Raw genomic sequence first — 25,486 nt, 5'->3', positions numbered from 1 at the left:
GAGAGGCAGGAGAGCTTGCAAACCTCTCTTCCATAGAGGATAGGACTGGCATATGACTTCTTAAGAAAAATCAAGGGGTAAAATTCTGGCCCTGTTGAAGTCAATGGGAGTTTTGCTACTGACTTCCATGGGGTCAGGATTTCCCACAGGAAGTTTTTTGCATCTAGATGCAGTTCTCCAGTGTCCAGATCTAGGCTTGGGGTGCCATTCCTTGACTGCTGTGGAAATGGTCATTTAGGGAGAAAATTATTAGTGACTTTGAAATGCATTGGACTGGAAGAGTTTGTTTTGAAGGGACAGAATGGAAAAATGTTAAATATTCAATATAGAGGCAGAAGCTCTAAAACAAACGCAGGCCCTCCTATGCAACTCTGTCACAAGTCTCAGTGGTATTACAACTACCAGATTTTATCCCTTACCCTGTTATGAGAGGTGAGCTATGGAGAAAAAAAGCCTCCTGGTCATACGGGAGAGGTGGAAGTATCCTCAACGACAAATCTATACCTATCAGATGTACTTACTTTCCAGGTAGATTACTGCTTTTTGGGCCATCCTATGAGTCTGTTGAGAAGTCCAACCAATCTATTGCTTTTTTTTTTTATTCTCGGCTCAGTGTAGGGGGAGGATAGACATTATTGCAGGCCTTTGGAGGTGTCAGCCAATTTTAGAAATAACCTCAATCCTTTAATGTTTAAAAATAATCTAGGGTTTCCCTTGATTTCTCTTGGAATATAGATTATCCAAAATAATGTGTATACGTGTATGCTTCTTGGTGGGGCCTAGCTCATCTATTCGCCTGTCACATCAGTCTTCTCTTTCTGGGTTACTTTCAGGTTCTATTTTAGCCATACAGTCAAACCTGTGCAGAAACATACCTCTTCCGTATTTACAGAGAAAGCCTTGGAAACTTTCAAATGTACTGCTCAGACTCTACCACAGGCTTGTCCCAATACTTGGGACATAGCATTTTCTAAATGACATGTATATGCCTCCCAACTGATTGTGAGATTTCTCCTCTCTGGGACTGTCAAAGACGGGAGAGGTTCCATCAGAGGGAATGCCTTGTAGATGCAGAATTCCTCCTCTTCCGGCAGTTAGTGTTTCCTGACCGGTTTCAAGGTCTGACAATGTCACTGTGCCCTGTGAGTGGCTATTTTTTGTAGTGGTTCTGGAGATCTGGCAATATTCAGATATCTGGGGCCCTGCACTGATTGCTCAGCTGTAAGAATTGCAACTCCACTTCTAGGGCCAAATGGGGGTAATCTGATTCACTGGAACCATGGTGCAGTCATTTAGATCTGTGTCTTCCAAGATCATGACCAATTTCCCCTCCAAAGCTGGTTACCTGGCTGTTAAACTTCAGCTCAGGGTGGGCCTCATTGCTGACGTGGGAAGGTGCAGGGTCTTCACTCCCTATTTAAGGAATTACCATATATTCTTTTTTCGTTTGAAAAACAAGGCTCAGATATTACAGTGACAGAATCTATGTAGAGTGTTAGAATGTACTCATCACCAGAATATTCTGTGCAAGTTTGTGAAAAATGTCACATTAACATCCTATGACACCTGCAACGTCTGTATCCCTGAGTGTATAAACAAGCCCCCAAATGTCCCTGGAGCTTTAATCCTCTCCCTGTGTCTGTCTCCCCATTATATTCCTTTGTGGACTGGGTCAGCTGGTCCAGCAACAAAAGAACGGCTTTCAACAAGCAAAGCGTTTCTCCAATGCTTTATTCTTGATCTTTCTTGTGCACAGGTTATAACAAAAGGAAAAAGCAACTGTTACCCAATGCAGAATCAACCAAGATTGAATGGGGGGACAGGGGGGCTACTGCTCAGACTGTATCTATCAATTAACAGAGTATCTGAATACCTCGCTTCCCTGTATTTACCACGTAAGTGTTTATATAGTTTCTAGGGTTTGCTCTGGCAACCTGATTTGGTCCCCAACCCTGCTTTATTACCCCACTCTACACTTGTGTGAGGTCTGAATGGGAGTTAGTTAACTCTAAGCAGGTAGGACTACCACACCCTGTCAAGTATGCCCTTAGGATCTGCTGTCTTTTCCTGTTTTGTCATTGTGTTATGCTTAAAATATAGGGCAAGCTCCCCATGGCAAGTACTTTGTTTTATTTTGACGTCTACAAATCACTATACAGGCCTTTTATATCATATAATTAATAATATCACATAATTAATAGTAATTGTGAAAAGTGAAACTTGTAAAAGTGCAACTTGAAATCCCCGCAATAAATAGATGTGCCCACACCTTGAATGGTTGGTCTAGTTCTGGTCGCCCCATCTCAGAGAGAATATAGTGGAACTGGAAAAGGTTCAGAGATTGGCGACAAAGATGATGCAGGCTAAGGAACAGCTTCCATATGAGCAAGAGACTAAAAAGATAAGGTCTGTTCAGCTTAGAAAAGAGATGACTAAGAGGAAGTATGAGAGAGAGCTATAAAATCATGAACAGTGTGGAAAAAGTTGATGGAAAGGGTAAATACTTCTCTCACAATACAAAAACCAGGGCTCATCTGATTAAATTAATGGGCAGCAGACTTAATACAAACAAGAGGAAGTCCTTTTTCACACAACACACAATTAACCTGTGGCACTCATTGCCATGGGATGTTGTGATGGCCAAAAGTGTAACTGGGTTCAAAAAATAACTAGATAAGTTAATGGAGGATAGGTCCATCAATAGCTATTAGCCAAGATCATCAGGGATGCACCACAGGCTTGGAGTGATCCTGAACCTCTGACTGCCAGAAGCTGGGAGGGGAAAACGGGGTGGATCATTCCAAACTGCTTTGTTCTGTACACTCCCTCTGAAGCTCTGGTACTGGCCACTATTGGAGACAGGGTACTAGGCTAGATGGACCATTGGTCTGATCCAGAATGGCAGTTCTTAAATTCTTATGGTGTGCTGAGAATTTCTTGCCAACATACAAAAAACGGCTACCACTTTGCTCCTCTTTGGATAGCACCATGCTACATATACTGATGAACCAGCTACAATATCGATTCCTGGGTTACAGTGTGGGCTACCTAGTACTATTTCTACTCTGGAGTGACGGAATTCCTCCAGCAAGCAACCCTGTCCTGAGAAGTTATGACCAATTTCTATATAAACCCGTTTACAGTAACAAATCGTGCAAGCCAATCTCCATGATCTCTCCCTGGTTTGTATGGTAAACGAAACTCCCACACGGCCAATAGCAATGCCTAGCATTGTACATCTAAAGCAAATAAAGCTGGAATGCCCATTTTCAGCCCTAATATCCTCCAGATGTTGTTTATAGATCGTTCCAGTTATAGACTGTATCTGTGGTCATAAACACAGTTCCCCCTAGTGGAGGAATAGACCTACTACTGGAATTAGACTAATTCCAGACTCCACTGTATGGCTCCACTGCAGAAAGTTGTAAATGAGGTTTTGTGGCTAGTGCTATAGTGCTTCCTGTGATGACGGGCTTCAGAAGCATGTATATCTGTCAATCAACCTCCCAGTGCTGCAGCATGGGATCAAGACTCCTATAATGTGGGATGCTGCCCGACATAAGGATTCCTGTCTATCCTATGGGGCCATCAAGCGGTGATGGTTTAAATGAGGGAAACTTCAGAATAGTCCAGTGTAGATTTTATAAGGCACATCGATGAGCACAGAAAAATCCTTCATCATAATTATGAGAAACTGCTTTAAAAATAATTTAAAATGAGGGAATTTCCCTCTAAAAACTGGGTAAGACTTGGTGCCTGGTCTGAATCCCCATGTCCTGAAGAAGAAGTCTGAAGCAGTTGAAGAGTCAGGGATTATTTTGGATTGGATGTGATCACAATGCATTGTCACACAGTGGGACAATGTCATGACTTTCCTATGCCAATGTTATGATACATTGTGTTGTGTCACTGTGTTCTTCTGCTGGACCAAAGAGGTAAAGTAGCAGCCACCAGTGTCCTCCTAGGATTAAATTAATTAAAGCCACTTTGCTTTCCCTCTAGCTGCTCAGAGACAGAGAAGCAGAAGAGGGAAAGCACTTTGCTTTCCCTCTAGTCTGCTCAGAGACAGAGGAGCTAAAATTTGGGGCAGGGACTGTCCTTTTGTTCTGTGTCTGTACCGTGCCTAGCCCTGGTCCATCACGGGGCTCCTGGGCGCTGCCGCAAAACAGATAATACAAATTAATAAAAACTTAGCTCTCCTTTGGCTGGGAGCAGTATAGGGACTATGATACACAGCCGAGCAGCTCCTTTTCAGGCTAACAGAGGTGGCAGTAACCCCGCAGCCAGTTCGTTATATTGTTGAAGTGGAATGAAAGACCCTGGGGTCTATAAAGGGAAACATGCGGGCCATATGGGACAGTCTGCAGATGAAAGTGGGGCCTGCAGGCAGGCAGTGGAGAGAGAGGCTGGAGCCAGAGAGAAAGTGAAAACGCAGACGGGGCTTGCAGAGCTGTGGGTGCACCCAGCCGTCGATGACTCCTAATGTCCTGCCCAATCCCCTCCGCAGCCGCTCGCTGGAGCCCCTTTGGCGTGAGCAGCTGCGCGGAGTGAGGCTGCGCTGAAATGCTGAATGGCTGAGCCGCTCGCCCTGCTCATTCCGGTGGGAGCCGCAGACAGACATATTCAGGGACGGAGAAACAGGGAGACCCCTCCCTGGCAAGAGAGCGACCCCCTGCACACAGCGCCATGGTGTCATGGATCATCTCCAGGCTAGTTGTGTGAGTAGAGGGGGTTTGTTTGTTTTTTCTGTATTTTTCACTGCAGTCCAGTCCGCCCCTTGCATTGTGTGTGTGTCTCAGGTTTGCGGACGCACACAGACATAGTGTGCAGGGCATGTCTTGAATGCTGCTGCTATTAATACGAGATCATGACTAGTCAACTAAATTTAGCAGGTTGTTACTAATGGTTCTTTTGGCTGGACTGGGGGGGGGGGCGCGGAAGGGGAAGGATTATTGCATGGATCAAGCCGTATTTTACACCGTGGGAAAATTACAGTATGGGGGAAAAAATTGCGATCCTCTGTTGTACAGTGCAGGAAAACCCTTTGCCTGCCAGGCATTCGTTCTGCGTTTACTTGGAAATTGCTGAATAAGCAGGGTGGTTTGCACCGCTCTATGCTTTGCGAATCAAACCCCCTGGGCTGGGAAGGGGGGGGGGGGAAACAAGCACCAAAGGAGAATAAAAAAAAAATTCAAAGTTGATTTCAGGGGTACCGCTTTGTTTATTGGAAAATGGCACATCTGGCTGATAATCGCTAGGGGGCGCTGCCCAGAGGGATCAGAGGAGGCGGCGGCGAGGAGCGGGCAGTGTCATTTTGTAATTACCTTTCATAAAAGGGGAATATCACATACTCCCACCCTGTTGGCACCCCAACCAAAGCTATGAATCTAACTGGGGGATCTTGCAGCTTCCTCACCCTTGTGCCAATTCCATGCTTTTTAGTGAGTCCTTACTGCACTTTAGGAATATGAAAGATTTCACGGGGAATGCTTCCCAGGCGGCGGGGGGCGGGAGAGAAAGAGAAAAGCAGCAGCAAATTCCCCATACAGCCAAATTTGCTGCATCTCTCCGGGATGCACTCTAGGGGGTTTATGGTTAAGGTAGGGGAGCATAGGGGCCGATCCGTCATATTTTCCCTTCTGGAATGGTCAAGGTTAGTACACTGATTGAATCCACTAAATTGTTGGTCATTTTCTTGTCTGGGCATTAAACAGACTGAGGCGGACACAGGTGATACTCTCAAGTCATGGTGGTTGATCAGTTGCAGGCCTGTCGCTTTGTTTGGGAGAAGCATGCCGGGCTGTTGCACAATCAGCACAATTTAGAAATGATATTTTCAGGGTCTGCCTCTGCCCAATGAAATTAAAGACAAGGGAATACAAGTGTCTCTTAATCCTCAGAAGCCCCTAGGAGCAGGTCACACATTCAGAGGTGGAGTTTTCCCAGTGTAAAATTATGGTCTCTTCCCCTTTAAGCCCCCAAGTTATATGATCTGGATCCACCTGCAGCTGTCGGTAACTGTTGTTGGGTTTCACTTTATTCTGGGGAAGCATGTTAAATATTTAAATGATTTAATATGAACAGTAGAACTGTGCAGATATCATTGGCAATAATATGAGACATCATTTCAAGGCTTCATTTCATGTCCTACAAGGCTGTTCTGGCCCCCCTGAGAAATCTGTTTATCACCACATGATCCAACAGAGTTCCCAGGAACAAAGAGAACCAGTGGGAAACCCAAGGAAAGATGGTAATTTGACTTAGACTTCAAACACATGATTTCACAGAACACACCGAGTTTGATAGAAATCTTATTGGGGTAGGATATTCAGCATTTGATATCTGCAGTAACAATTAGCTGAACACAGACTTCCATAGTCTCGTCTGCTTTCTCCAAATGGCAGGTGGGGTGTCAAATCTGAATTTGGAGGGTCATACTATTGATTTGTTCTGTTTGAATTCTGATAAATTATAGGATGGTGGAGAAATGTTGCAACAAAATGTAGCTGAGCTTGGATTGCTACCTCTTCCTTTGTGCAACCAATTAACTTTAATACATGCCACATGTCTTAAGATCTAATCTGATCTAACTAGCTATGAATTTCTAGTTCAGCCATAAGTGCAGTTATGTGTGTCTCACATGCAGGCATTAACACTGTAGTCTAGTTAGGGCCATATTCTGTGCCCATCCCTTTGATTTCTTGATTTTCCGGTGAATCCCTGTTTACATTCATATAAAGGGGAGTCTTGCATTATGCTCTTAGCACTCCTCCTGACTGCAATAGGCTTGGGATCAAGTCCCTAATGGGACTGCAGCTCAGTTGATCTCTAGTGATAGAGAGATCCACAGTAGGCAAAAGAATGCCCTACCCAGGCTCCTGGGAGTTTGAACTCTGGCAGCCTCAGCATCCCTGTTGTCTGTATCCATTTTTCTAAACCACATCTTGCTACAGTTTAGCTGACAGGTGTGTGTCTCATCTGCTTAATATTACTAGTATCATCAAGACCCCATTGTTCTAGGTGCAGTACGAACAGAGACAGTCCCTACCTGCATCTAAGTAGGGAAGATCTTCATGATTACTTTACAGGCCCGATCCTATTCCCACCGGAGTGCAGAGGAGTTTTGCCACTCACTGCAAGAGAGTGAAAAAATGAACATCCTTTGGGGCCTGTCAGTAGACTGCCAATCATTTCACCTCTAGAGGAGGGCTGGAGTAGGTCTGTTATTTTGCATCCTGGAGATGTGTTTGAGGCTTTGCCCTTGATTGAGACATTCTGGAAATAGAAGAACAAAATTGCACCATTACCACCAGGTTAGTGACAGAAAATTATGCATCAGCTTTCAGCAGAAAGAACATTTCATACACCACCTGTATCTCCATTTCCCCATCTGTAACATGTAGACCACTGCCTGCTACTGGATGGAATCAGAGTTGATCAGTGGTGTCCTATTCCCTATATTGCTAACAATTTTAAAGGAAGTGTCACTCTGTCTAGAGTAAATCATGACTGTAAGTGCCAACTTCAGGGCAGGCACCCCAAGCTGGGGGTATGTTCTATAATTAGATTTCACCAACCCAGTAACAAATGTTAACTCCTGGATCACTGCAACAGTCTGACCATGGAGTCACAGACAGTCCCCTTGGGTACTTCAGTCTATCTTGCTATTCAGGCATGTGGGACTTAGTGAAAAATGGTCACTTACACAAAAATAAAGTAAATATTCAGGTTGCTCCTAGTCTCAAGAGATCCTTCCCAAACCAATCTGTACCTTAGATCTCACACCAAAGATCACTAACTAAGCATTTATTAACTAGTAAAAAGAAATTAGAGTTATTCACAGGTTAAAGCAGGCAATGTATAAAAACAAATGAGTTACGATCCATGGTTCCAAAAGGTGACAGACCTGTAGTAATCTCTCCACTGAGATTCTTAGAACTAACCCATCTTGACACTGGAGATCTTTACTTTCATTTCTCAGCTCCAGCCCTTTTAAGAGTCCAAACAGCAGGAGAGAACTATTTCTTCTTGTGAGTATCTTTATATGCCCTTCTCCCAGAGCTCAAACTTTTGAGACGAGGGCTCCTGCTCATAACTTCATGGGTTAATGGGGCAAATCAATGGAGTTTTTGTCCTACCGTGGCCCATTTACTTTTGATAGTCCTTGATGGGTGAGGGAACCACTCTTCCTGCCTAGGTTCACAAATTCAGAGCAGGTATTTTTACAATTGTAAAGCAAGACTTACATATTACCTTATAGCAGGGGTCACCAAACTAAGTTGAGCCCCTCTTACTCCAATGTAATCTGCTTACGCCCCTCCCCAGGAGCTGCTCCCACTTCTTGTCAGGGCTGGCCTGAGCCCTGCCACGCTCCCCCAAACATTCTTCTGCACCCCCTAGGGCCACATGCCCCACAGTTTGGGGACCTCTGCCTTATAGGATGGGATACAGACATCACAAGTAAGATTAATGCATGCAGCAACTCAAGTATTTTAGAGAGTTTTCACAGGGTCCACTCACAGCTAGGGTACCCCCTCCTGGTTGCTCTGGGGATTAGCTCTTTGCAGCTCCAACAACCCCTTCAGTCAGTCCCTCTCCCTGTTTCTTTTTCTCTGGGACTCAGGGTGCTCCTTCACAACTCAGCCCTCTAGTAATCTGGCAGTAGTCCTCCCCTTCTGGGGTAGGAAAGGCTCTCTGTACAAAATAGCAGTCTTCCTTTCGCTGCCCTGACTGTGCTACTTCTTCAGTGGCTGGTGGGGGAAGTCAGCCCAGCCACTTACTCCAGGTTCCAGTCAATGGACTCTTATCTCTAGGGACAGTGACCTGCTCACTGCTAGGTATTGTTACTCTTCCCCAGACACCTTCCTACATCTCAACTCTACCTTATGGCTCCCCTAGCCTTCTGGATTTACCAGCCTAATCTCCCTTCTCCCAGGGAGTAATAATTGCAGGCTACCTAGCACTATAGCCTCAGACACATCTCCCTTCTCCTAGGAGTGACTACAGACTATTTCCCCTATAGCCCTTTTCTGTTGCCAGATTCCTAGCTTTATATCAGTCCCTCCTGCTCCTCCCCCGCTGGACTCCATCCTCAATCAGACCTTTAATCCCTGGCCCTTCCTCAGGTGCAGCTTATCAGGTTAATTATCCTCATTTCCTGACTCTGCCTTGTGTTGTGTAAACACCCCATCAGTAGTCTAGACACCAAACACATCCTTACAAGGCTAACAACTGTTGGGAACAATATTAACATACAGCTGAGCTGATCTGATTTCTAGCTATGAGTTTGTCAGATGACACCTATTGCTTTAGCAAGAGCTGGCATCGATTTACCAGCATCACAGGAGGTAAATCCTTTACTTTAAATGATAGGCACCTGTAGTGTTGGAGTAGATGGACTGGGATTCTATCTTTGCTGTTGCTGTGAAGTTCCCATTGGCCATGGTGTGCAGGCATGATGACAGCTGTGAAGTCCTAGATACCTGTTCTGCCTCCCAGGAGAGGGACTTGGTCTGCAGAAGAGAAGAGTGAGGGGGGATTTGACAGCAGCCTTCAACTACCTGAAGGGGGGTTCCAAGAGGATGGAACTTGGCTGTTCTCAGTGGTGGCAGATGACACAACAAGGAGCAATGGTCTCAAGTTGCAGTGGGGGAGGTCTAGGTTGGATATTAGGAAACACTGTTTCACCAAGAGGGTGGTGAAGCACAGGAATGGGTTACCTAGGGAGGTGGTGGAATCTCCAACCGTAGAGGTTTTTAAAGCCCGGCTTGACAAAGCCTTGGCTGGGATGATTTAGTTGGGGATTGGTCCTGCTTTGAGCAGGGGATTGGACTAGATGACCTCCCGAGGTCTCTTCCAACCCTAATATTCTATGATTCTATGAATTCATTAGTTAATATCTGAACACATTTTGAAGATGGAAAGTGATGTAGAAATGCTTGGTACGGTATTATGATATAAATCCTGTTCTAGAAGCAGGGAAATAATCTATATGCTGCTTTTTGCATTGGATATTCTTCCAGTGCTTGGGATCACACAAATACAAAATTCTGCTCCAGCTTTGGAAGTTAGTTCCATATGTCACCTTCTCTGTGAAAAACCTTTTGATTTTTAACATGTGGAAGATAGGGTGGCTAGACTAGATCAGACCACTGATCTAATGACGTTGCAAGTTGTAACTTGGGTACTGGAATACCTGGAGCAATGTACTGAAAGGTGATCCACAAATGATTTTAAATAAATTAGGTTTTGTTACTTTATGATGTGGAGAAAGGGCCTGAGCGAGTGGGTTTTTTTGTTTTGTTTTTTCCTTTTTTTAACTAGAAATATCAGAAATGTCATGTCTGATCTTTTCTAGTTTTGCTGGAGAACTTGTTGGAGGTCTCAGAGATATGCATTGTGTGTTCTCATCCCATATTGAAGGGTAGGGGATATTGAAATGTAACAACCACGTGTTCACTGGAGCTAAATGAGTGTTAATGCAAACAAAAAGCACAGAGTTTTTCAACAGAATGACTAAAAGTTCCTGCTCCCGCTCAATTGTTTAGCTTTCACTCTTTTGTGATGTCATTTCAATAGCTCTCCTATTGCCAGAGTCATCTATGGTAGGCTAGATCTGAGGGCCACACCTTCCACAAGTGTAAATTAGTATCGCCACTGATTTCAGCCGTTGATTTCAGTCAGATGACGCTGATTTATATCAACCAAGCCCCCAGTTTTTAATATAAAACACAAGCAGAAAAACACCCAAAATATTTTTCATTGACCATCTTTTTCTGGGGATAGACCCTGGGATGCCAGTTCCACAGGGAACCTCCATACTAAATTGTGGCCCCTGGTTAAGGGGATGGGGGATGTGGATGCCCACCACATTGCCTTTGAGCAGGCTGGTGATATGAACCAGGGGGACTCTGCTGAAAAGCCCAGGTGTCTAGCTCCCTTGCTGGGTCCCATGGCCATAGACGCCATCAGCCAGATGGGTGGGGTGGTTGACAGGCTCCCACTCCTGACCCCAACTTATATGTCTGTGTGGAGTCTCCTAGGTTCAGGCCCCTAGGACCCACCGTGGGAGCGGAAGGTGGTGGTAAATGGGGAGACATTCCTGGGGTGGTGAAACCCTGGAACAGAGAGCACTGTTGTCAGGCCCCAGGTGGTGCAGCCTCAGATGCTGAGGGGCTGTATAACCTGGGTGAGGGTCCTAGGGATGGAACCATTCACCCTGCCTATGGCCTAGATCCCTGTGCAGACCCAAGAGGGGTCGGGCTGGCTGGTTGTTGGGGTTCTCCAGGATATCAGCTGTGAGACCCTGTTGGGGGGTGACTGTGTCTCTTTGGGACAGGATCCAGGCCCTGCTCCTGTAACGGCTGAGGGTTTGAATTTGAATCCAGGGAACCAATCTGCTGAGACACAAACGGTCAGTGAAATTGCAGATGACCTGGCTGGCAGAGGGGAGGAGTTGCTAAGCTTCGGGGGTCTTTCATGCAGGTCCCCACATCTATACCCCAGAGCTCAGAGCTGGGAAGGAACCCTGACATGGTGGCAGAGGTGAGAAAGCTTATGCTCAAATAAATTTGTTAGTCTCTAAGGTGCCACAAGTCCTCCTGTTCTTTATACACATGATAATGAATTAAACAAAAAAAAAGGCTCCAGCCCAATTTGTCTTCCTTTGCAGACCATCTTTAATTGGGAGCTGTATAATTGTGAAAAGGAAGCCAGTTTGCCCTGTCCACCCAAGAGACATATTAGGAGTGTGGGTGTATGTTTTGGGAAGGACCAATAAATTAGATCTAGGCCTCAGGGTAGCTCAGCATCTGAGTGTATCCCACTGGTGAGTGTGTTACGGGTCCTCCGCTGTGCCAACCTGCCGTTGTTACAGCCCCCAATTACAGAGCTTTGGTTCAAGGTGTAGCAGCTCCTGCTTTTAGCTTTGGAGAATTCCAGTTCATTCCCTGGTCTGTCAGCCAAGAGGGCACTCATCCCAGGAGCATTAGCCTGCCCCTCACCCGATGGATTCCTCCTCTGCAAAGAGCCTTCTGTCCAATCCTTATGCTGTTTTCCATTTGTTTGCAGATTACATTGAGGGGTTGTGGCATCAGTGAAATGAAAGGCATGTCACATACCAGCTGCTGGGCTGTGGCTGCCATTTAGACTGTGCCATGCCAAAAGACAGCATTGGCATAGCAGAGCATGAATAGCCAACCTGGGCTGTGTGATGGTTTTAATAGAACTGCAAGCTTTATATGAACCTAAGCACAGCCTGGGAAAAGGACAGAACACCAGCCATGAAATGAACATGCAGGGTTTGCTGTGCTAAGCGCTGCTAATAAATGCACCACATAGGAAAAAATGAATGTGATCCATAGAAGCATAACCCTTTCAGAGGCTGCATAGCCCTTGTCACAACTTGCCTCACTCCTATGCATGCCATATGCCATTACATGCTGCAGTGTCTGCTACTTTGCTTAGGGGGAATGTAACCTGCTGGTGACAGTAATTGACAGAAGAGGATCCCGCACAGGTGCGGCATTTAGTTTGCCCTTCATGTGATATGTGGGCAATCTGTCTGGGATAATGCTACTGTCTAATTTGTCAGATGTGACCTAGATTTTCTTGCACAAACATGAATGTGCTGTAAATGTTGTTAGGTCACCTCTACACTACAAACTTTGGTCGATGGAAGTGAAGTCTGCATAAAGCTGCCTCAGTTAGCATATCACTTGCACACTTGGCTCCTTGCGTCGGCGCTGCGCATACTCACCAGGAGTGCTTGTGGTGCACTATGGGTAGGTATCCCAGTTTCCAACCCTTTACCGGCCAGTGCGCAGTCTTTTGGAAAGTTTTGGTAATGTATGGTGGGGCAGAAACAAGTCACATAGGTGAGACTGGGAGCAAGGGGTCAACTTCCCAGTGTGCAACTGTCTCTATCTCATAATGTCATCTATCTCATAATGTCTTTATCTCATAATGTCACATTTTTTGTGCCTTTGTTGAAAAATCCCCTGAACCCACATGGCCCTTCTTGATGTCAGCTGTCTCTGACAGCAACATGGAAGCCTGCACAGCTCTGCACTATTTTCATGTGCGTTGCAAACATAGGACACATGATCCTCCAGTATTTGCAGAACCATAAAAGAACCAAATCAATGGAGAACATGACCATTTCTGCGACATTGCGAGAACGAGTTCAAGGTTGTTGGTGTTCATGGATCAGCTACAGATGGTAGAGTGCAGCTTCTGGGCTGGAAAAACATGCACTAAAACATGCAGTGGGATCGCATCATAATGCAAGTTTGGGATGATGAGCAGTGGCTGCCGAACTTTCGGATGCACAAAACCACATTCCTGGATCTGTGTGCTGAGCTCACCCCAACCCGCCAGTGCAGAGACACCAAAATGAGACAGCACCTACAGTGGAGAAACAAGTGGCGATCGCACTGCAGAAACTTGCAATACCACATTGGAGTTGGAAAATCCACTGTGGAAGCCACTGTTATGCAAATGTGCAGGACCATTAATCACCTCCTGCTACACAGGACTGTAACTGTCGGCAATGTGCAGGCCATAATGGATGGATTTTCAGCAATGGGGTTCCTGAACTGCGGTGGAGTGATAGACAGCATGCATATCCCTATTATGGCACCAGATGACCTTGCCACAGAGTATGTCAACAGAAAGGGATCACTGAGGATGGTTCACCGACATCAGTGTTGGCTGGTCAGGGAAGGTGCATGATGTGCACATCTCTAAGAGCACACAATTGTTCAGAAAGCTACAAGCAGGGACTTTCTTTCTTGATGGGCAGATTACCGTTGGGAATGTTGAAATGCCAATAGTGATTTGGGGGACCCTTGCTCCCGTGGCTTCACCGACCACCCTGACAGCACCAAGAAAAGATTCAACTACTGGCTCAGCAGGTGCAGAATGACAGTTGAATGCACTTTTGGTAGATTGAAGGGACGCTGGCGTTGTTTACTCACAAGATTGGATCTCAGTGAAAAAAATCCCAATGTTCATAGCTGCCTGCTGTGTCCTGAATTATATCTGTGATGCAAAGAGGGGGAAAGCTGCTGTCAGGGTGGAGGTGGAGCAGCAGTCTGCTGAGTTTGAACAGCCAGACACCAGGGCTATTAGAAGAGCTCAATGTGGAGCTATATGGCTCAGGAAGGTTTTGACAGAACACTTTAACAGTGAGCCACAGTGATGTATTGTGGTGTACTGTGCTCTACCTGGGCCTGCTATTTTGGGGCCTGTTAGGCATTGTGTGTTGCTTGGTGCACATCAATGGATATAACCCTGTCAATGCACCTGTTTATTTTGTGATGCTTGCTGCACATTTATGATTATTACACTGTGTTTGTCATCAATCCTATGAGGTGTCACACTGTACAGTAACAAGTAAGTGGGTGCTTTCAGAACTGCTAGGCACTCTGCAGGGTATGTTGTCAACTAATAAAGATTAATTATTTTCCAAATAGTATAATTTTATTCAGCAACAAAACCAGTGCAAAGAAGAATCTGTGCAATTTAAATGCAAATACATTAAAAACTTAATAAATTAATGGAAAAGAACTTAACAAGGAGAAAGAAGTCCTGTCCATTTTAGTTACACATACACCAATCAGGGCTCTCACAGGTTAGGGTATGTGAAGCTGTGGTTGTCCTTAAAGTCCCCTGGGGTGCAGTGGTAGGGGTAGGACAGCAGCCCTTGATGCCATGTGGAGTGTTAAGCGGGAGAATAGGGAGGTGCTGCCATGGAGTTCTCAATTGACTGCAGCGGGACATGAGCCTGGGATTGTTGAGCATGTCGGTCCACAAGAGTCTGCAGCATCTCTGTTTTCTTCCAGAGAACCCCCATTATGTCCTGGTGCATCTTCTTCTCCTTTTCCTGCTGGGACTTTCTGTCCACTTTTTTCTTCTCCGGGCTGTCCACAATATTCATCCTCCAGGCCCTTTGCTCAGTGTCTGATGCAGCACTGGCTTGCAGGATCTCCTTGAACACATCATCCCAAGTCCTCTTCTTTCTCCCCCTTATCTGGATCAGGTGTTCTGCGGGTGTTTAGGGGGGAGCCCTCAAGGCTGCAATGGCAGCAGCGGCAGATAAAACAAGGGAAACACTGTCAATATAGTCCCCATGAAAAGCAGAAGTTAAGATTCAGAACTCCCCTCCCTTGCTCTCCTAAAATTTCAAACAAGACATGCTTATTGATGCTTCTGCTTTGGAGTGCTTGTGCCTGGCACCATTCACAGCTCCAGCCTTGGTGCGTATGGCCCACCAGGGCCATGGGAAATGAGGGAATTGCTCAGTTGCATGAAACTATGAGTACAGGGTAATGGCATTGAATACTAGCAACATTTTCCACAGGCAGTGGTGATTCTAGCTGTTATCTCACTCCTGAGGGTAACACAGGCACTGAAAGTACAGCTGCTGCTAGTGTCCTGAAGCTGCCCAGGCCTGCATTTTGCTAGCCTGTGTACTGCAGTGGTGCCTGCTGAAGTTATCACTGACTGGCATGAGAAAGTGTCCTACTGCGGGGTAAGAAATGAGGCTGCCATCCCTAGAAACCTTCAGGAGAGGACTGCAGAGTACCTCCATGAAAGCGTCAGTGAGATTTCTCAGGTTTCAGAGTAACAGCCGTGTTAGTCTGTATTCGCAAAAAAGAAAAGGAGTACTTGTGGCACCTTAGAGACTAACCAATTTATTTGACCATGAGCTTTCGTGAGCTACAGCTCACTTCATCGGATGCATACTGTGGAAATTGCAGAAGACATTATATACACAGACACCATGAAACAATACCTCCCACCCCACTCTCCTGCTGGTAATAGCTTATCTAAAGTGATCATCAAGTTGGGCCATTTCCAGCACAAATCCAGGTTTTCTCACCCTCCACCCCCCCACAGACAAACTCACTCTCTTGCTGGTAATAGCCCATCCAAAGTGACCACTCTCTTCACAATGTGTATGATAATCAAGGTGGGCCATTTCCTGCAGAAATCCAGGTTCTCTCACCCCCTCACCCCCCTCCAAAAACCACACACACAAACTCACTCTCCTGCTGGTAATAGCCTATCCAAAGTGACCACTCTCCTTACAACCTCAGGAGGCTTCAAGAGACATCCCTGTGTTCCTAAACAACCTGCTTCTCATGACCCTTGTTGCCTAACTCTAAAGGGGAATGAAAGCAGATATGCACCTCTCCTTGTTGTACCACTAACTCTCCTAGTACGAATAAATGAATAAAAAGTCTATAGCTGTGTCCTGTTTAGTTGGGGGCCCCATCAGTACATCACTGTAATGGGAAATACAGTTACACACGACTTACCCAAGGCTCCTTCCCCTGCATCAGGCTTCCCTGTGCTCGACTGCTGGGATTGACTGGACTGAGCGAATGAGTGAGGGTGGGGGAGAGCGAGTGACGGAGGAAGGGGGGATGTAGTGAGTGGGGGGACAGGACCTCGGAGAAGGGGCAAGGCAGGGGCAGAGCCTTGGAGAAGGGGCCAGGCCGGGGTGGGGAAAAGGGTGTTCGGTTTTGTGCAATTAGAAAGTTGGCAACCCTATGGTGGCAAGACAGTGGAGGAACCTGAAGACAGGCGGAATGTGGTCAGAGTAGATGAGGTAGATTAGTGGCAGCCTTGCAAACAGACCAGGGCCATCCCTAGCCATTTGGGTACCCTATGCAGCCCCCCTATGGGGGGGCTGTGGAGGACCCCAGGCCTCCCCTTCCCCCTCCACCAGGGTCTGGGAGGTAGGAGCTGTGGGGGGGGCACTTTTGGGGGCCCCACAGGCCCAGAGTGGCCTGGGGGATTAGCAGGAGGCCGGGAGCAGCCTGCTCCACTTCCCTTATCCCGGCCCCAGCCGTGTTGCTTGGGGGAGGGAGCTTGGGGGAATGGATCCCCTCCCACTGGCAGTGGCGGGAAGCGGAGCAGCCCAGCCCTAGCCAGCTCTACTCCACCAGCTCCCAGCTATGGTGCTCCGGTTCCTAGCACTGGTGAGTGCGGGGGGCGATTGTTTCCCCGCACTCAGCGGCGGCGGAAAGTGGAGCACTGTGGCTAGGAGCTGGTGGAGTGGAGGGGACTGGGGCCGGGTTGCTTCGCTTCCTGCCACTGCCAGTGAGTGCGGGGTCGCTGGGGGAAGAGGTTTGCGGGGAAGAGGTGGAATGGGGGCAGAGGAGGGGAAAGGGTAAGAGGCAGGGCGGAGGGAGTTGTCCGGGGCCCCACACTCCCCTAGGGACGGTCCTGCCCCTTGCAGTGGGTGCAGCCCATGGGGGGGCCAGCAGAGGATAGGGCTGGTCGCTGGGGCTGGGGCTGCCGTGTATGCAACACGAAGCTGCCTAGGGGCACGGTGAAATTTGGTGCCCTAAATTTCATGGTGCCCTATGCAGCTGCATATGCCTAGGGATGGCCCTGAAACAGACTGAAGAAGGACAAGGTAGGTATTGTAGAGGAGGGGAAGAAGGCTGTAGTTGTAGTACAATGAGTGGAGCTGGAGACAGAGGATCAGGTTTCAGGAGGGACCTATATTGGCATGGGAGGTTAAGGAAAGCAAGTGGACAATTGACTCCTGGGCTGGGAGTGACTGGAAGACAAGCAGCAGAGCCTCAGTGGGTACTGTCCTCTCATGTTTAATAAGGCTCTGTTGCTGCCTGCCTCCTTGCCCCATCCTTATTGTGAGTGAAATAGTAGTCAGCCAATAAATCAACCAATGAGGCTATTTTAATGACAGGTTTCAGAGTAGCAACCGTGTTAGTCTGTATCTGCAAAAAGAACAGGAGTACTTGTGACACCTTAGGGACTAACAAATTTATTTGAACATAAGCTTTCGTGGACTACAGCCCACTTCATCGGCTGTGTAGACTGGAACATATAGTAAGAAGACAGATAGATATAGATATAGATATATATACACATACAGAGAACATGAAAAGGTGGAGTAAGAAGCTAATTAATTAAGATGAGCTATTATCAGCAGGAGAAAAAAACTTTTGTAGTGATAATCAGGATGGCCCATTTAGACAGTTGACAAGAAGGTGTGAGGATACTTAACATGGGGAAATAGATTCAATATGTGTAATGACCCAGCCACTCCCAGTCTCTATTCAAACCCAAGTTAATGGTATCTAGTATGCATATTAATTCAAGCTCAGCAGTTTCCCATTGGAGTCTGTTTTTGAAGCTTTTCTGTTGCAAAATTGCCACCTTTAAGTCTGTCACTGAGTGACCAGAGAGGTTGAAGTGTTCTCCTACCGGTTTTTGAATGTTATGATTCCTGATGTCAGTTTTGTATCCATTTATTCTTTTGCGTAGAGACTGTCCGGTTTGGACAATGTACATGGCGGAAGGGCATTGCTGGCACTGATGGCATATATCACATTGGTAGATGTGCAGGTGAACGAGCCCCTGATGGGGTGGCTAATATGATTAGGTCCTATGATGGTGTCAGTTGAATAAATATGTGGACAGAGTTGGCATCGGGCTTTGTTGCAAGGATAGGTTCTTGGGTTAGTGTTTTTGTTGTGTGGCTGCTGGAGAGTTGCTTCAGGTTGGGGGGCTGTCTGTAAGCGAGGACTGGTCTGTCTCCCAAGATATGTGAGAGTGAGGGATCATTTTTCAGGATAGGTTGTAGATCTTTGATGATGCGCTGGAGAGGTTTTAGTTGGGGGCTGAAGGTGACGGCTAGTGGCGTTCTGTTATTTTCTTTGTTGGGCCTGTCCTGTAGTAGGTGACTTTTGGGTACTCTTCTGGCTCTGTCAATCGGTTTCTTCACTTCAGCAGGTGAGTATTGTAGTTGAAAGAACGCTTGATAGAGATCTTGTAGGTGTTTGAGGGATTGGAGCAAATGCGGCTGTATCTTAGAGCTTGGCTGTAGATCATGGATTGTGTGGTGTGTCCTGGATGAAAGCTGGAGGCATGTAGGTAAGTATAGCGGTCAGTAGGTTTCCGGTATAGGGTGGTGTTTATGTGACCATTGCTTATTAGCACCGTAGTGTCCAGGAAATGGACCGCTTGTGTGGATTGGTCTAGGCTGAGGTTGATGGTGGGATGGAAATTGTTGAAATCATGGTGGAATTCCTCAAGGGCTTCTTTTCCATGGGTCCAGATGATGAAGCTGTCATCAATGTAGCACAAGTAGAGTAGGGGCGTTAGGTGACGAGAGCTAAGGAAGCATTGTTCTAAGTCAGCCATAAAAATGTTGGCATGCTGTGGGGCCATGCAGGTACCCATAGCAGTGCTGCTGACTTGAAGGTATATATTGTCCCCAAATGTGAAATAGTTGTGGGTATATATGTATGTTAAAGGCCAAAACATCAATCAGTCAGTACTTTGTGAGGGGCTAGAAAGTCCAGGAGAGTCCTAAAGACTGAAACCAAGAATTCCCACTCACTTTTAGATTTATGGAGATTTATTGGAAAAATTCCAAGGATCACAGGGTAACTTGTGTAGACCATTTTCAGAAACAAAGAGCAGTTCAATAACATCAGCTTCAAGAAATGTTTCGGAGCTTCTGTCTGAGGCATGTTTATATCCACTTGAGTTCATTCTGTTGCTTCCTTTCATTCAGCTCAGTTGAGCTGATTTCTTGTACTTCCTGAGTCTAGAATCTAAGTATTTTTTACAGAAAGTTAAAAACTGTCCAACATTTTGAGTTTTTCTAGTGTTCAGGAGCAGTGATTAACTTCACATTGAAGAGTAAGGGTGGGCTTGTGTGGAGCTTGTGGGTTCTAGTCCTGGCTCTGCTACAGATTGTGTGTGCATGCTTGGGAGGTTAGTCTCTGTGTTTCAATTCTGCACCTGTAAAATGGGGATAATAATACCCCCTTTGTCTGTCTTGTCTGTTTAGACCATATGCTCTTTGTGGCAGCTCCTAACACGGTGGGGTCCTACTCAAGCTTAGAGGGTGGGACCTCTAAGCACTATTGTAATGTAAATATTAATTAAATGCAAAAATATTAGAACAGTGGTTTTCAAACTTTTTAGGCTGCATACCCCTTTCCAAATAATGTAATCTACCGCATACCACCAACTGAGATAAGGTCATAATATGCCTGTGAAAACAGAAAAAGAAAGTCTGTGAGGGCTAACACAATGCAGAAGCCCTCAGAGTGTGCTGTCCCAGATACAATTATTATTTGTTGTAGTAGCATAACAAACAATTTTATTATATATACTTTTTCCTTGGATAAAAATAGTCCCTGAAACAAGTTTCTAGTTGTTGTTAAACATTAAATTGGAAATTTTCAACCTCATTTTATTGTAATTAATTAAAATGAATGAAGCCTCCATGCTGGTCTCAATCACTCAGAACTGATATAACCCGTGATAGCCTGTTCGTGACTAAGCATTTTAAAATGCCAATCATGTATTTTTGTTGCTGATAAAAAGATACAGAAAAGGAGGCAAAGAAAAGTTCAGTATCCATGCAGTTCTACAGCTGACCTGGGTAATACAAAAATATATTATTGGCATTTTTAAATTCTTGGTGACTAACATATAGAACTTACTGATGTTCGTTAAAAATAGTAATAATATAATGCAAAAAGAAAAGGAGTACTTGTGGCACCTTAGAGACTACCAATTTATTTGAGCATAAGCTTTCGTGAGCTACAGCTCACTTCATCGGATGCATACTGTGGAAACTGCAGAAGACATTATATACACAGAGACCATGAAACAATACCTCCTCTCACCCCACTCTCCTGCTGGTAATAGCTTATCTAAAGTGATCACTCTCCTTACAATGTGTATGATAATCAAGTTGGGCCATTTCCAGCACAAATCCAGGTTTTCTCACCCTCCGCCCCCCCCCCCCCAAACTCACTCTCCTGCTGGTAATAGCCCATCCAAAGTGACCACTCTCTTTACAATGTGTATGAAAATCAAGGTGGGCCATTTCCAGCACAAATCCAGGTTTTCTCACCCCCCCTCCCCCCCCCCAAAAAACCACACACACACAAACTCACTCTCCTGCTGGTAATAGCTTATCCAAAGTGACCGCTCTCCCTACAATGTGCATGATAATCAAGGTGGGCCATTTCCAGCACAAATCCAGGTTTTCTCACCCCCCCACCCCAATACACACACAAACTCACTCTCCTGCTGGTAATAGCTCATCCAAACTGACCGCTCTCCTTACAATGTGTATGATAATCAAGGTGGGCCATTTCTAGCATAAATCCAAGTTTAACCAGAAGGTCGGGGGGGGGGGGGTTGGGTTAGGAAAAAACAAGGGGGAATAGGCTACCTTGCTTATAATAAAATAAAAATAAAATAATAAAATGGTTACCAATCAGTGTGATGGATAGCCCAGCTTTTTATCACACATATCACTGATGGCAGGGAAAATTGGAGAGAGCTTCAATCGCAAGTCATTTTTGGCATTTAATCTCTGACGCTACTTGGTCTTGATCACCGTAAGGGCAGAGAATCCAGTCTCACAAAGGTACGTTGTGGAGAAGAGCATCAGAAACTTGGCAGCTCATTTTGACAGGTCTGGGTAATCTTCCATTCTTTGCTCCCAAACATCTGCCAAAGGTTTGAATGCCAATTCTGATTTAAAAGCCCACCGTCGAACAAAGATCTAAAAATTTCTCCAGCTCGTGGACTGACAGATGAGGGATTGAGAGATATTCAGGCACCTCAAATGGATTGCGTATCCAGGCGTTTGCATTGTCCATTCTGGGAAAATATTTTCCAAGTTGTTGGCTAAGTTGTTACTAGTGCTTCATAATGTCAACTTTTACACTCTCATGGAACTGCATATTGTCATTTGTTGCAAGAAATTCTTGCAATGTTGGAAAGCAACAATCACATCTCTCTTTAAGCTGCTATCCCAAAAACAGTCGTTTCTTAATCATGGATTTGATTTTGTCTTGTGTTTTGAAAATAGTGACGTTTAAGCCCTGAAGGCCTAAACTGAGCTCATTGAGGCAGGAAAAAATGTCTGCCAAGTAGGCTAATTGCTGAAGTCAGGCAGCATCTTTCCAAGCAAAGAGGTGGTGATCGGTGAAAAAAACTCAGATTCGTGTCAGCACTTTGCCACACGACAGCCAGCGAACCTCAGGGTGCATTAGTATCATCAAATGGTCACTTCCCATTTCTTCACACAGGGTAGCAAAAATTCTTGAATTTAGAGGCCGAGCCTTAACGAGGTTAACCATTTTGACTGCATCAGACAGCAATGACATTAAGGCTTCAGGAATTTTTTAGGAAGCAAAGGGCTTCTCTGTGGATGCTGCAGGACTCCTGTCGCTACGGCCTTGATGCAAACCATGACTCCACTGCTTTCCTGTCATTGATTTCGCCCCATCAGTACAAATCCCTACACAGCAGGGCCAATCAATCCTATCCTTACTCATGAAGTTATCAAGCAAGTACAAAAATCTCTTCTCCTGTTTTTCAGGTAGACAGAGGACAAAAGAGAAAACCTTCACGAATGGTACTTCTGAACATATAACGAACATAAACAAAAAAATTAGCTAGGCTAGCTAAATCCATGGGCTCGTCTAGTTGGAGAGAATAATAGTCACTGTTTCTAACACAATTCACAAACTAAGAAAGAATATTTTGGCCATATTGCCAATGCAGCGGAACACAGTGTTAGAGAGAGGTATGGTATCAAGTTTTTTTCCTGCTTGTTCACTGAGCATGCACTTCACCAAGTCTTTCGCAGCAGGCATTATTAAATCTTTTGCACCAGCATGTGGTTTCCCCAATTTAGCCACTTTGTAATTCACAAGGTTAGAAGTTTGTCGTGCATTCACGTTTTCCATGCAAGAATTCAATTGCAGAATTACTTTACTGCTTTTTAGCTCTTCCAGTTTGTAATTAAAAAACTTGTTTTTCCATTGATTGTGTTTAGTCTGTAGATGCTGGCGAAGAAGGGATGGTTTAAGACTGACAAAACTTTGCAGCATAGGACACACTGTGGCTGAGGATATCCAACGTCCTCAGTCCATGTAAATCCAAGTTCAATGTAACTTTCATCATACTTGCATTCTTTTGATGTCCTTTCTTTGTCCTGCTCTGTAACACACTTCCCAAGTTGAACTTGTACGTCATGCATGGCCTTCTCTGCATTCGCACCGTTACAGCCAGCAGTAGTGGTTGAATCAGCTGAAACTGTGGATGCACTGGGCTCCTGCTGATCCCTAGGTGTTCCACTCTTTGCTAATGTGCCAGTCTTGAGCCAATGATCCATATTTTTTCACTGAAATGAAGACTAAAAACTCGTACCTGTGACACCAGAGGTCAATAATGGCTTGAAAGAATTAGGCCAGTTAGACCTCATTAGAGTTAACCTAATTAATGAGGTCTAATTGGCCGCATTCTTATAGCGTTTATACGTGTTTATAGTGTTAATCTCACACAACAGAAAGGAAACATACACCAATGTGGCTGTAATTTTAATTGAAAGGAGATTAAAAGTTGATTAGGTTGCCGTATCTTACTAAATAAAATGTGTTGTCCGCCATTACAGGGTTTTTCTCGCATACTCCCTGATAAGAGCTTGCGTACCCCAAGACAGTTTACATCGACCTAACTCTGTAAGTGTCTACACTGAACTGTAGCTCCCACCAATGTAACTTGCCCACAATACCGACTTAATAACTCCACCCCCTTGAGAGGCATAGAGCTTAGGTCAATGTATTTAGTTCGATGCCGTGTCAGTGTAGACACCGCATTACTTACATTGACTGTTGCTGCGTTTCAGAAGCCGTCCCACAATGTCCCACACTGAGAGTTAAATCGGTGCAAGCGCTCAAGGTGAGGATGCACACCACTGACATAAAGAGCATAGTTCAAAAGCAATTTTATTACTGTATGGCTGTACGTTGATGTAACTTAGGTCGATTTAATTTTGTAGTGTAGGCCTGCCCTTAGAGAGGCAAGGAGGGTGAGGTAGTATAGTTTAGTGGACCAACTTCTGCTGGTGAGAGAGACAGGCTTTCAAGCTTACACGGAGCTCTTTTTCAGGTCTGGAAAACTAACTCAGAGTGTCACAACTAAATACAATGTGGAACAGATCGTTTAGCATAAGTAGTGAAAACATTCAAGGTGAAGTGGCCTGTTAACACCTCTGCAGTCATAGGGAGAAAAGGAAAAACATTGTGGAATGAGGGGACTAAGTGGGTCACAGATTGTTGTAATAAGTGATCAGCAGAAGCAAGTTCCCCACAGACCAGGGTACACCAAAGCAGCACCAGACCCTGCCAGAACAACAGATGCAAAACCTGCAGACATCCCTCCACTGCTACAATGATCAACATCCCCCACAACACACCTTTCAAGATCCATGGTTCCTACACAGCCTATCACAATATGTGGTCTACTTCATCCAATGCACCAAATGCCCCAGTAGCAACTATGTAGGTGAAACCAGACAGTCACTATGTTCTCAAATGAACTCACACAGGAAAATGATAAAAGACAAAGAACACTATCAACCGTGAGTGAACACTTTTCATAAAGTGATCACTCTATCTGACCTCTCAGTCCTCATCCTCAAAGGAAATCTGCACAACACTTGCAAACGACAAGCCTGGGAGCTTAAATTCATAACTTTTCTAGGTACTAAAAACCATGGACTGAATAGGGACACTCATTTGTGGCTTATTATATATAACCCATCTGTCTCACCCATTAACCACGCCTCCAGCTCCCCCTCAGCCCCTTTTTCCTGCTATGACTGGAGAGGTGTTAACAGGCCAATTTACCTTGAATGGTCCCTCGAAATATGTGTTAACTAGTTATGCTAAACAATCTGTTCCCTCTTGTATTTAGCTGGGACATTCTGAGTACATTTCCCAGATGTGAAGAAGAGCTCTGCATACATTTGAAAGGGTGTCTCTCTCACCAACAAAAGTTGGTCTAATAAAAGATATTACCTTATCCACCATGAATCTCTTTGGCAGGGCCACACAGAGGAAGCTTGCATCATCCCTGTTTATGCTGAACCTGTTTTGTGGATGAACAAAAGGATGTAATTTTCCAAGATTACCGTTTTGGCATCATTCATGAGCTCTTCGTTGTCTACAGAAAGCTGTTATTTAGCGATGTCATAAATATTTAATTAAAGCAAGATCCACAGGAGAATATGATCCATAAGGCTGGATTTGTCAAATTTATTTAGATCACAATAATTTCCATGGCAACATACTATGATTTGAGGTTTTTAAGGTCAGGCTTGACAAAGCCCTGGCTGGGATGATTTAACTGGGAATTGGTCCTGCTTCGAGCAGGGGGTTGGACTAGATGACCTTCTGGGGTCCCTTCCAACGCTGATATTCTATGATGTCCTCGCCACAGGATCAAGTAAAAGGAGAGCTAGACTATGGGGGAGGAAGCTTTTATTCATAACTACATGGCTTGTTCTGTCATGGTAACCCTTCTTTTAAATTCCGGTATTACTCCTATTGAAACCAGTGACAAATTGCTCCGCGCCCCCCTCCCTCCCGCGCTTCATTGATGCCAGCAGGAGCAGGATTGAAGT

At 45.3% G+C, this 25,486-nt stretch overlaps 1 protein-coding gene across 2 annotated transcripts in view; it reads left to right on the top strand.

Annotated features, from left to right (window-relative positions):
* The first annotated feature begins 4,382 nt into the window (after positions 1-4,382).
* The window catches only part of REEP1 (receptor accessory protein 1), a 109,578-nt gene continuing 88,474 nt past the window's right edge, over positions 4,383-25,486 (top strand). The window contains exon 1 of one of the 2 annotated variants that reach the window (XM_074951880.1): positions 4,383-4,718. In XM_074951880.1, the coding sequence (XP_074807981.1) occupies positions 4,687-4,718 (32 nt within the window). In that variant the 5' untranslated portion in view covers positions 4,383-4,686. The remainder of the gene's footprint in view (positions 4,719-25,486) is intronic. The other variant, XM_074951879.1, reaches the window with a different exon arrangement.

The sequence above is a fragment of the Natator depressus genome, chromosome 4, assembly GCF_965152275.1.
Source record: "Natator depressus isolate rNatDep1 chromosome 4, rNatDep2.hap1, whole genome shotgun sequence".
Classification (NCBI taxonomy): Eukaryota; Metazoa; Chordata; order Testudines; family Cheloniidae; genus Natator; species Natator depressus.
This window is presented reverse-complemented; position numbering and strand designations above follow the sequence as displayed.